The following is a 13,616-nucleotide window of genomic DNA, read 5'->3' as shown; positions in this document are numbered from 1 at the left end:
ACAGAGGAACTGTGGAGCTCTGTCAGAGTGACCATCGAGTTCTTGGTCACCTCCCTGACCAAGGACCTTCTCCCACGATTGCTCAGCTTGGCCGGGCGGCCAGTTCTAGGAAGGGTCTTGAAGGTTCCAAACTTCTTCCATTTAAGAATGATAGAGGCCAATGTGTTCTTCAATGCTGCATTCATTGGTACCGTTCCCCATATCCCTGCCTCGACATAATTCTGTCTCGGAGCTCAATGAACAATTCCTTTGACCTCATGGCTTGGGTTTAGCTCTGACATGCACTGTCAACTGTGGGACCTTATATAGACAGATGTGTGCCTTTCCAAAACATGTCCAATCAATTGAATTTACCACAGGTCGACTCCAATCAAGTTGTGGAAACATCTCAATGATGATCAATGGAAACCAGATGCACCTCAGCTCAATTTCAAGTCTCATTGCAAAGGGACTGAATATTTATGTAAATAAGGTATTTATTTGTCTATATACTGTATATACAGTACCAGTCAACATTTTGGACACACCTACTAATTCAAGGGTTTTTCATTATTTTTTACTATTTTCTACATTGTAGAATTATAGTGAAGGCATCAAAACTATGAAATAACACATATGGAAGAATCATGTAGTAACCCAACAAGTTTTAAACAAATCAAAATATATTTTATATTTGAGATTCTTCAAATAAGCCACCCTTTGCCTTGATGAAAGCTTTGCACTCTCTTGGCATTCTCTCAACCAGCTGCATGAGGTAGTCACTTGGAATGCATTTCAATTAACAGGTGTGCTTTGATAAAAGTTAATTTGTGGAATTTATTTCCTTCTTAATGTGTTTGAACCAATCAATTGTGTTGTGACAAAGGTGGGGAGGTGAAGATAATCCTTTTTGGTAAAATACCAAGTCCATGTTATGGCAAGAACAGCTCAAATAAGCAAAGAGATGAGACAGTCCATCATTAATTTAAGACATGAAGGTCAGTCAATGCGGAACATTTCAAGAACTTTGAACGTTTTTTCAAGTGCAGCCGCAAAAACCAAACCAAGCGGTATGATGAAACTGGCTCTCATGAGGACTGCCACAGTAAGACCCAGCGCTACCTCTGCTGCAGAGGATAAGTTCATTAGAGTTACCAGCCTCAGAAATTGCAGCCCAAATAAATGCTTCACAGAGTTCAAGTGACACATCTCAACACCAACTGTTCAGAGGAGACTGTGTGAATCAGGCCTTCATGGTCGAATTGCTGCAACGAAACCACTACTAAAGGACACCAATAAGAAGGAGAGACTTGCTTGGTGCCAAGAAACACAAGCAATGGACATTAGACCGGTAGAAATCTGTCCTTTGGTCTGATGAGTCCAAATTATAAATTTCTGGTTCCAACTGCTGTGTCTTTGTGAGATGCAGAGTAGGTGAACGGATGGTCTCCGCATATGTAGTTCCCACCATGAAGCATGGAGGAGAAGGTGAGATGCTGTGGGGGTGTTTTGCTGGTGACACTGTATGTGATTTATTTAGAATTCAAAGCTCACATAACCAGCAAGGCTACCACAGCATTCTGCAGCCATACGCCATCCAATCTGGTGAGACTATAATTTGTTTTTCAACAGGACAATGACCCAACACACTTCCAGGCTGTGTAAGGGCTATTTGACCAAGAAGGAGAGTGATGGAGTTCTGCATCAGATGACCTGGCCTCCACAATCACCTGACCTCAACCCAATTGAGATGGTTTGGGATGAGTCGAGGAGAATCACTACTGTACAGTGTGTGTGACCCTGATTTAGCCCACTACAGTAATTAAGGAACTTGACAATAAACAATATTCTTGGTATTTCATTATTTGAACCGAACGTTTCCTAAAAGTCCAGTCATGGTTACATTCATATTTCAATGATGGTAATGTTCTAGAAGCATTCTCCATCTGGTTTGACATTGGGAATGTTTTAAATAGTTCATAGAACGTTAAGAAACAACGTTCTTCTGTGGGACTTTCAGCACTTCAGCATAACGTTTCATAAAGGTTTCCTCATTGTTCTATTTAAAGACATTTTCCAAATTGTTCTTGAGAACATTAAGAAAACTTTCCATAACAACCACAAGGAACTTTAGTAACGTTCAGAAAACATTCTAAGAATGTTATTTAAAAACATACACATTCCATTCTCAGAACGTTAAGAAAACTTTCCATAAAAACTTTAGTCATGTTCAGAGAACGAGAGAATATATACATTCTGTTCCCAGCATCAACAAAACTCTTATTATCCTCTATCTTGTTAAGCGTGTTCAGGTGTGTTGGCCGCGCCCGCCGCCCACTAACTGAGTGCTTGTTTACTTTGAAATGGGGGCTGTTTGAATAGACTAAAATGAACAGCTTGGCATGCGTAAAAAACATGGCAAGCGAGCTTCCTCCTGGTGTCGCAGTGGACTAATTCCATCGATAGAGAACAGAAGATTATAGGTTTGGATCTCACTGATGCCGTGTCAGAATAAAAAATATATGTGTTTGCGTGATTAATGCCTAAGGAAATACATTTCCATCTGTCCTATCTGTACATGGAGTTCAAAAAAAGTTAACCCAAAATAAGCTAGCAGTGTTATTAAAAATCTTATTGAAAAAATATAGTGGGCTTTTATGCAGTATATGCCTAATTTGAACATGCCCAAAGAATGGTTTACCTGAGGAACTTGTTGAGGTCCCCGTGCTTCATGTACTCAAACACCATGATGAGGGGGTCGCTCTCCACACACACACCGTAGAAGGTGACGATATGCTCGTGCTGCAGGTTGGTCAGCAACGTCGGCTCTCGATGGAAGTCCTTCCTCGCATTCTCACTGGCCTCTTTCAGGTCTGAACACACACACAACACACAACCACACACACACACACACCACAACACACACACACACACACACACACACACACACACACACACCACACACACAACACACACACACACACACACAACACACAACACACACACACACACACACACACACACACACACACACACACCACACACACACACACAACACACACAACACACCACACACACACACACACACACACACACCACACACACACACACACACACACACACACACACACACACACACAAGGTTACTACCTACGTTTCCTCAAGAACTCACTACATGCACACTGAGTTTGAGAGATGTTTACTGACAGGGTACTATTCTGCACAAGATGTTTTTGGCTCAAGTCCACCAAGTGCAGACTTAAGTGGCTCTTAAAGTAAAAATTAGTTATAGAAACAAAACCATAGCCCACAATGTTAGCTTATTGGCAATGACCAAGCAGAGATGGTGTTTACTTTTATACTGTAAGTGATTACTGTGTCATTGTTTACAGAAGTAGTGTTATTGGTTCTCGTGTTCTGATCTTTGCTATTTTCATGAAATCTGTCATGCGATTTTAGTGCAGAGGCAAATACGAGAGAGAGAGAGAGAGAGAGAGAGAGAGAGAGAGAGAGAGAGAGAGAGAGAGAGAGAGAGAGAGAGAGAGAGAGAGAGAGAGAGAGAGAAGAAGAGAGGAGAGAGAGAAGAGAGACAGAGACAGAGACAGAGACAGAGACAGAGACAGAGACAGAGAGAGAGAAGGAACAAGAGAGATAGAGAGAGAGAGGGATGAAGAGAGAGAGTTTAATGAAATGTAAGCGATATGGGCCTAAATTCATATCTACAGAAATATATAGAAATGATTCTGTATGAATAATTGATTTGGTCCTACAAAAAGTGGGTATATGAGTACATAGGGTGTTTTGTGCTTACAGAGACCTGAAGTGTCCATTTACAAATAGGAACAGGAGAGCGCTAAGGAAGCCAAGGGCTGACCCTCTGTTCTGACCCCCAGCTAGAATACTGAGATGCCAGACAAAAGAGGTTCATCCACCCCCATCTTTAACAAAATGCATTCCAGGAAACAGGACTCATCATTATGATCAGAACAGAAATGGACTTGGGCAACCAAAACATTGTCACTAAGTCTGTTGAGCGCAAACTTTACTGTGAACACTGAGGCTGTATCCGCTTTAAGTTGCAGTTTTAACAGTGGCCAAGTAGGTTACTCTGGCAATTGTATAATAATGTAGGCCTACCAGAGTGACCTACCATCAAAAACAATGGAGAAAATGTATCCCATAACATTTTAACATGGAAATAGCTGTTCTACCATTCAGCCTGCAGTAGCTGCCAATGTGTGCTGTTCAATTCAGGCCTACATTCCATGAGACGTTTGAGAAGAAAAAAAACATGCAGGGCTTGTAATTAACCTGTTAATGCACTTGTCCTTCAGACAAGGAGGTGACGGAAAATGTTTTGTGTTGTTTGATGCAAGAAACCACTTTACAAAATCAAATGCATTATTATTCCCATACCATTATTACAGAGAATCAGACAAATTATGCTACCCTCTGCCTATTGGCTACTTAGCTTATTCAAGCCTTCTCAAAATACATCACTGACCCTTTAAGAAAAAAAAGCTCTTTACCTGACTCTCTTTTCAAAGATGGCTAGAAATGTACACGTTTTGTGCTCTTGTGGGAATCAATGACTCCCCTATTGCTGACTACAAATGATCTATAACTGGGCTAATAACTCACTATCTAGCAAAGGATATGAACAGAACGTGCACACGTGGCTACATGCAGCTCTTGCTTTGATCTCAAGATAAGTGCATCTACTCACGGCCACAGCTGTAAACACAGTCCAGTTCAAAGTAAATAGCACAGATCCATCCCAGGAGGTTGGTGGCACCTTAGTTGGGGAGAACGGGCTCGTGGGAATGACTGGAGCGGTATCAGTGGAATGGTATCAAATAGATCAAACATGGTTTCCATCTGTTTGATGCCATTCCATTTGATCCGTTACGGCCATTATTATGCCGCACCGGTCTGTGTAGAGTACAAGCTGAGTCTTGCACAATAGAATCTTACTCCGATGCGTTCTGTCCACAACAAAATCTTGTGCATAGTTTGTTTAGTTGCGGGTGTGTTGTATTGAAAGTTGCTAATATTGTGTTGATTTGATCACAATTGCCACACTAAAGGGAAACGTTGGTGGTGTCAACTAACACGGAAAACTCTAGAAAGTTGTGTGAAGTTCAATCTCCCGCTTCTCTCCGTGGGCTGATAGTTCTACTGCGCTCTGCATGGCAGTCCCTGAGAGCTGCAAGGCAGTGTTGGGCAACTGCACGTCCATGCACTAACAACCCAACATTGAAGTGCTTCTTTCGACGAATTCTGAAGATTATTCACACGTACAGAAGACGTTTGTTCACACATAGCTTTCAGGAAACTCACCCCTGAACGTGATTTACCTATGATATTGTACGACCGACCAGGACATTGGTGCCTTTGATCGCCTGTGTGACTTCGAGCATCTTTTCTTGAGACTGCCAACGCGTTAGCTAATATCACTAATATCACTGTTCAGTATCTTGATCAATGGCTCCTTTGCGTATTTTTCCATAAACATGGTAGCCTAGCCTATATGGCCGCATGCCTGTCCAATACGTTCTTGTAAAACCACTACCATTAGTGGATATGAGTATGTTAGACCGTAGAGACGGCAACTTGGAAAGTGCCAAGTCACATCTATCATCTTAGATGTGACTTGGTTGCAGGTTGCTAGCACATTTCTGTGACACAGAAAGGACAGGAGGTCAGGGGGGGGGGGGGGGGCTTCCCCACAAGAAATGTATTTTTTTATAAAAACAATCCAAAAAGAAAACATTTAACCACAGACTTAGACTGCTGGAATTCTTGGTGGAAGCAGGCAGATTTTCCTATAAGAGTGTTAGGGGGTTGGGGGTTAGGAGTCCATTTGGAAATTGGTCAAACAATGTAGTCTACAGTAGGTTGTGATAGACAGTAAAGAGCAGCGTTACCTTGACAGCCACCAGGATCTTGTCGAGCTCAGGAGACAGGTTATAGCACTCGGCCAGGAAAACCTTGCCAAACGCCCCTTCTCCCAACTCCCTCTTCAGAACTATATTGTGCCTCTTGATGTGCTGGACAACTGCAAGACAGACAGAACCTAGTTATTACAGATATCAGTGTGACTTCCTAAACTGGATGTATCATAGATGACAAGAGATGGCTTATGGTTGGATAAGGGGTCTGGGAGCCATCATTTGTTGCACCGAATGATCTAGCTACTATTTTATTTTATTTATATACAGTACCACTCAAAAGTTTGGACCCACCCACACGGGTTGTCCTTCAAGGGTTTTCCTTTATTTTTACAATTTAGAAAAATAGTGAAGACATCAAAACTATGAAATAACACATATGGAATCATGTAGTAACCAAAAAAGTGTTGAACAAATGAATATATTGTCAGGTTTTGGCCAAGACTGTTTGGGTTTTGGTCACTAGATGTCCCCATTGCACCTTTTTTGTACCTTTTGTTTTTCTTGCTCTAATTATTGTTTGCACCTGTAGGTCATTCCCTTGTTAGTATTTAAACCCTGTGTGTTCCTCTGTTCCTTGCTCAGTGTTTGTAAGTTAGCACCCAGCCTCAGCCCAAGCCTTGTTCTTTACAGATATTTATTTTATTGGATTTTCCAGAGGTTCTCTGGTTTAGTTCTTGTGTATATTTTGAGTAGTCTTTTGAGGTTTGTTTTTTCCCTGCTGTTTTTTACCTCTTTGTGGAGTTTCTTTTGTATTTTGGAGGATTTCCATTTTGTGCCTCTTGGCTTTATTTTTGGACATTGTGGATTTAGTTTCTTTGCCTGAAGATTTTGTTCTTTAATTAAACCACCATCTTTAGTACTGCTGTGTCTGCCTCATCTTCTGGGTTCTGACGATTATTTAGTGACTGTTTCTCGCACCGGGTCCTGACATATATATTATCTACTTGAGATTCTTCAAAGTAGCCACCCTTTGCCTTGATGACAGCTTTGCACACTCTTGGCATTCTCTCAACCAGCTTCATGAGGTAGTCACCTGGGATGCATTTTAATTAACAGCTGGGCCTTGTTAAAAGTTAATTTGTGGAATTTCTTTCCTTCTTAATGCATTTGAGCCAATCAGTTGTGTTGTGACAAGGTAGTGGTGGTATACAGAAGATAGCCCTATTTGGCAAAAGACCAAGTCCATATAATGGCATTAACAGCTCAAATAAGCAAAGAGAAATGACAGTCCATAATTACTTTAAGACATGAAGGTCAGTCAATATGGAACATTTCAAGAACTTTGAAAAACCATCAAGCGCTATGATGAAACTGGCTCTCAGGAGGACCGCCACAGGAATGAAAGACCCAGAGTTAGCTTTGCTGCAGAGGATACGTTCATTAGAGTTACCAGCCTCAGAAATGGCAGCCCAAATAAATGCTTCACAGAGTTCAAGTAACAGACATCTCAACATCAACTGTTCAGAGACTGTGTGAAAAAAGCCTTCATGGTTGAATTGCTGCAAAGAAACCACTACTAAAGGACACCAATAAGAAGAAGAGACTTGCTTGAGCCAAGAAACACGAGCAATGGACATTAGACCGGTGGAAATCTGTCCTTTGTTCTGATGAGTCAAAATTTGAGATTTTTGGTTCCAACCGCTGTGTCTTTGTGAGACGCAGAGTAGTTGAACGGATGATCTCCGCATGTGTGGATCCCACCATGAAGCATGGAGGAGGAGGTGTGATGGTGTGGGGGTGCTTTGCTGGAGACACTGTCAGTGATTGAGTGTGCAAAGCTGTCATCAAGGCAAAGGGTGGCTACTTTGAAGAATAAAAATCTAAAATATATTTTGATCTGTTTAACACTTTTTTGGTTACTACACAATTCCATATGTGTTATTTCATAGTTTTTATGTCTTCACTATTATTCTACAATGTAGAAAATAGTCAAAATAGAAAAACCCTTGAATGAGTAGGTGTGTCCAAACTTTTGACTGGTACTGTACATTGTGGTGAGGTGTTTTGTCTAATTTTCAATTGAAAGGGAGTTTTACTATTCGTTTTGTATTCTGTCTTTTTATTGTGATGATAGCAATTTGTATCATTGCGTTGTACAGTGTTAGCTCAGCTCTGTCTCTCAGCATGTGTAATAGCTGTCAGGTGGGAATCGTCAGAAATTGATGTTTGAAGGTCTATTTGAAACAACGATTTTTGACTGAACTAACACTGAGATCAGTCTGGTGGTAATAACATAGCAGGCTTTTCCCAGTGCTTTCTCCCAGAGCGGTTTTCATGCAGCCAGATACTGTAGATGCTCTGCGCCCACTTAACTCAACCCAGGCCTCCATCTACAGCACGAGGACAGTGGAGAACACCAAAACATATTCATCAGCAGGTTACTGTCTTCAGAGAGAGAAACCGTGGACCCGGACACAAACCATCAAGATTTATTTCTGATCTGATTAAGAAATGCATTTGAAGAAAAGCTCACCACTCGAGCTATTGCATTACAGCGGGCTAGACTTTGAAGCTGCATCGATCTGCACTAACTTACTGAGAGGCATAACCCAATATTATGTAAAAAGACAGAGAGAGGGAGACAGAGAGCCTAGGCCATTAGACTAGCACATACAGACTGAAGACCTGAGCGCAGCTTTGTGTGTGTGTGAACCTGATGACATCACATCTGACAAAACATGTGAACCTGATGACATCACATCTGCCAAAACAACAGCTCAGGGAATTAATTACATGTAAGTTCCCACAGTTCCCAGAACATTTATCCACAAAAGCCACAACTCGTTACCATTGCTCACTAATTCTCTTCTTTCGCAACAATAATAGCATGGTTACACAAATACTTCCAAGTTAAAACTCAGATATTTTTACCATTACAACCATACAATTCCACCATTACCGCCAATTCATGTACAGTAAGTCTTCATTTACACAACCTAACTCTACACATGTACTCTTTTATCATTCTTTGTAAGTACGTAAAATATACATGTCAAGAAGAGACATGTTCCCTATCCAAGTCCACCCCCCTTCCACTGTCTGTCATCCTCTCTAGTTTCAGCTAAGTAGCTGTTCATTTCCGAAGCCTCACTTCTGGAGGGTAGAATAGTGGTTGGCTTTAGACTTTAGTCCCTGTGTTCTGATGTCATGGGTGAACGGGATCATTTCCACAGGAGGAGAGCCCTTCTGCAAGTAAACATCCTGGTAAAAATACATTTGTGAATCAAATTTTCCAGTACAATGTTAATCCTTCTAAACCCAGAGACCAGGATGGAGAGAACAAAAGGAAGAAACAGGGGTTGAAAGAAGAGTAGACTGCACTAAGAAAGGAGGAAACCTCTGTTGTGTCGGCCTTTAGTACTTCAGTTGCAAGACATGCAAGTTGACAGTGCATCTGTGAGTGTGTCTATCAGCTGGGGTGTGTGTGTGTGTGTCTCATGTTCTTAATGAGCTCTGACTACTCTAATGGAGTGGACAAAACTAATGGAGGCCATTGATCTTTTTCTAAGATATTAGAGTCACACCCACTCCCCTGACAGAATACCTGACCTACACTGTTAATCTCTTCCTCATCAAAGTGAATACTACATTTATACACACACATGCTCCCGTACACGCACACACACAAACACTGAGTTGTACAGTATTGAGCATCATTGACTGACATTTTACGAATCCATTTTTTTGGGCTGCAGAGACCAGTCAGATCACAACCTTCTCTCCATTGGCCCAGACAGGAGAAGAAGCCGGAGACAGATATGCACATACAATACCAGTCAAAGGTTTTAGAACACCTACTCATTCAAGGGTTTTTCTTTATTCGTAATATTTTCTACATCGTAGAATAATAGTGAAGACATCAAAACTATGAAATTACACATATAGAATCATGTAGTAACCAAAAACAAATCACAATATATATTATATTTGAGATTCTTCAAAGTAACCCCCCTTTGCCTTGATGACAGCTTTGCACACTCTCGGTATCCTCTCAATCAGCTTTATGAGATAGTCACATGGAATGCATTTTAATTAACAGGTGTGCCATGTAAAAAGTTAATTTGTAGAATTTCTTTCCTTCTTAATGTGTTTGAGCCAATTAGTTGTGTTGTGACAAGGTAGGGGTGATAGACAGATGATAGCCCTATTTAGAAGATAGCCCTAAATACCAAGTCCCTATGACGGCAAGATCAGCCCAAATAAGCATAGAGAGATGACAGTCCATCATTCATTTAAGACATGAAGGTCAGTCAATGCTGAAAATGTCAAGAAAGTTTCTTCAAGTGCAGTAGCTAAAACTATCAAGCGCTATGATGAAACTGGCTCTCATGAGGACCGCCACAGGAATGTAAGACCCAGAGTTACCTCTGCTGCAGAGGATAAGTTCATTAAAGTTACCAGCCTCAGAAATTTCAGACCAAATAAATGCTTCACAGAGTTCAAGTAACAGACACATCTCAACATCAACTGTTCAGAGGAGACTGTGTGAATCAGGCCTTCATGGTCGAATTGCTGCAAAGAAACCACTACTAAAGGACACCAATAAGAAGAAGAGACTTGCTTGGGCCAAGAAACATGAGCAATGGACATTAGACTGGTGGAAATCTGTCCTTTGGTCTGATGAGTCCAAATTCGAGAATTTTGGTTCCAACTGCTGTGTCTTTGTGAGATGCAGAGTAGTTGAACGGATGATCTCTGCATGTGTGGTTCCCACTGTGAAGCATGTAGGAGGAGGTGTGATGGTGTGGGGGTCCTTTGCGTGTGACACTGTCTGTGATTTATTTAGAATTCAAGGCACACTTAACCAGCATGGCTACCACAGCATTCTGCAGCCATACGCCATCCCATCTGGTTTGTGCTTATTGGGACTATAATTTGTTTTTCAACAGGACAATGACCCAACACACTTCCAGGCTGTGTAAGGGCTATTTGACCAAGAAGGAGAGTGATGGAGAGCTGCATCAGATGACCTGGCCTCCACAATCACCCAACCTCAACTCAATTGAGATGATTTGAGATTTGAACCACAGAGTGAAGGAAAAACAGCCAACAAGTAATCAGCATATGTGGAAACTCCTTCAACACTGTTGGAAAATCATTCCAGGTGAAGCTGGTTGTGAGAATGCCAAGAGTGTGCAAAACTGTCATCAAGGCAAAGGGTTGCTACTTTGAAGAATGTAAAATATAACATAACACCTTTTTGGTTACTAGGTGTGTCCAAACTTTTGACTGGTACTGTACACGCACGCACGCACGCACGCACGCACGCACGCACGCACGCACGCACGCACGCACGCACGCGCGCAGGCGCAACAGACGCACGCAGAACGCAAACGCAAGCACGACACGACACACACACACACACACACACACACACACACACACACACACACACACACACACACACACACACACACACAGAGAGAACGCATCCTGTCCCACTCAACACATTTTATCAGCAGCTCCAAGGCCGGTTCCATAGCAGCGGAGAGGTTGTTGCTATGGCAACCTATGCATACGCACATTCAGGTATGGGTTCTTAGATGGCGTCTACAATATGTGTTGGTGTAACAGATTCATGGGGACGTCAGCACTCAGATCCCCTGAGATCTCCTAGTCCGCACGTTACTCTTCTTCGCTGCAGCATAGTAGGCTATGTCAGCTCAGAACATGTTGTTACCAGTTAAAATGAACTGGTGGCAAAAGAAAGCCATTCATATGTGTATTGCATACTTGTCGCTGTGCGTGTGTGTGTGTGTGTGTGTGTAAGCCATGGTCTTGTTGTTCTACTCACAGGTGTCTGATTTGAGCATGCTGTTGCTGCGGAAGTACTGAGGGTTCTCGATGACGGGGATCTTGGTCATGCCGATGATGACCGCGTCTAGGCCCATCTCAGAGGAGGACGGAGTGTTACTGCCATTGGACACGTGGTGGAGAGGAGAGGCTGAGTCGTCATCGTTGCTGATCACAGACGATGCACCTGAGAGAGGGGAGAAAGCGAGGGGAGTGGAATTCAGTGTGAGAGAAAAGGTAAAAGAGAGGAGAGAGATGAAGAGAAGAGAAGAGGTGTTTGAGGAAAATGAATGTGGAAGAAGGAAAGAAACAAATGGAAGGGGAGGCATGTTTTTGTCTTAGCAAAAAGCACAAAGCTTAATTACATACCAATCACCACACCCGTCCTTGTTCATTGTCAAAGCCCATATCCAAAGCACGCAATATGGGTATAACACATTTTATATGCAATTTTACAACAGGTAATATTCAAATATTGTTAAATAGTACATTTTGAGTGGATTTTGTATTGTTACTGTCTAGGATTTCATCGGTCTCCTCTGATCCACCAACAGAAAAAGGGTCTTTAAAAGGGAAATCTGTGTTTCAAACAACAACAAAACGTACACCCCGCCACTGTTTCAGTAAACATTTTAACGTTTTACATTCAGCTGACGCGCTTATCCAGAGGGATTTATAGGAGCCATTAGGGTTAAGTGCCTTGCTCAATGGCACAGACAGATTATTCACCTAGTCCACTCGGGTATTCGAACCAGCAACCTCTCAGTTACTGGCCCAACACTCTTCATTGCAAGGCAATTTCCCCCCTCCCGTAAACATCTAAGGGATGGGGCTGGAGAAATGCATAGACAGCTATGGAAGCCAGATCAGACAGTTGAACTAAGCTCATGCGGCATTTACAGGCAAATTCCTCAAGATCAATGGCTATATATCATGAATTTGAAAGTCTATAAATGGATTTGGCAATTGCGAATGACCTCTTAAAAATAGTGGAAGTTGAGGACCAAACCTATCTTCAAAAAATGTATTCAAATTGCATGTGTGTATCCCCTCAGGGGCAATGAACGTACAACAGTAGTTCAGGCCATGGTGAGAGAAGGTGCGTCGATAGAGTGCTTTGCGAATGGGGAGAGAGAACGATGGTCTGACGCTGAGCCTCAACAATTCCTTTGTTGTCCATCACTTCTCTGTGGACCAAACTCTGTTTCTTCTCTGGTTTCCACTTCCATCCCAAAATAAACAATGAAGCTCTTATTCTCATACACACAGTCTCAATCTCTGAACACGAACACATGCACACACACACACACACGCACCTACACTCATGCACACGCACACACACACACACCACAGTGTTGTTTTTGGAGCAGTAGAGACATGGCAGTGGTGCATTCCTAAGAAGGAGGAGGCTGTGGAAAAGGACAGAGAAACAAAGAGGGATTGTCTCTCAGCAGACTTATAAGGTTGTGTGTGTGTGTGTGTTTGTATGTCTGCGTGCTAGTATGTGTGTGTGTGTGTGTGATAGTGTGGGTGTATGCTTCCATGCGTGCACCCTGATCATCGGATTGTGGTGAAACATGACTGGTATGTTCCTGCAAGTCAAAGCACATGTCCGTCGAAAATAGTAGATGCATTGTGTTGGAAGGAAACAACATAACCCCTGGCACATGACAGCAGCACTCATGAAAAGTATTGTAGCGACCCTTACCAAGGTAATAACGAGGTAGTTATGATCTCCCTCACGAAGGTTAAGCCTAGTGGAGCAGTGGTTAGCAAGTTAACTATCTCGTAGTGGGATGATTTACCCTAATTCATATTGACTAGGGCCAGGAGTTGTTCCTCACCACGACATCTGACCAGGAAAACCTCTATAGGGGTCTTAGTTTATGA

At 42.2% G+C, this 13,616-nt stretch overlaps 1 protein-coding gene across 1 annotated transcript in view; it reads right to left on the bottom strand.

Moving 5' to 3' along the window:
• LOC111958102 (BDNF/NT-3 growth factors receptor) overlaps window positions 1-13,616 on the bottom strand; it is a 93,116-nt gene that overhangs the window by 40,272 nt on the left and 39,228 nt on the right. Inside the window, exons 13-16 of the mRNA XM_070437099.1 lie at window positions 11,728-11,913; window positions 5,907-6,037; window positions 5,765-5,804; window positions 2,681-2,852 (exon numbers count right to left, since the gene is read on the bottom strand). Of these exons, the coding sequence (XP_070293200.1) occupies window positions 2,681-2,852; window positions 5,765-5,804; window positions 5,907-6,037; window positions 11,728-11,913 (529 nt within the window). The remainder of the gene's footprint in view (window positions 1-2,680; window positions 2,853-5,764; window positions 5,805-5,906; window positions 6,038-11,727; window positions 11,914-13,616) is intronic.

The sequence above is a fragment of the Salvelinus sp. IW2-2015 genome, linkage group LG33, assembly GCF_002910315.2.
Source record: "Salvelinus sp. IW2-2015 linkage group LG33, ASM291031v2, whole genome shotgun sequence".
NCBI lineage: Eukaryota > Metazoa > Chordata > Actinopteri > Salmoniformes > Salmonidae > Salvelinus > Salvelinus sp. IW2-2015.
The sequence above is the reverse complement of the archived record's forward strand: the minus strand, read 5'-3'. Positions and strand labels throughout refer to the sequence as shown.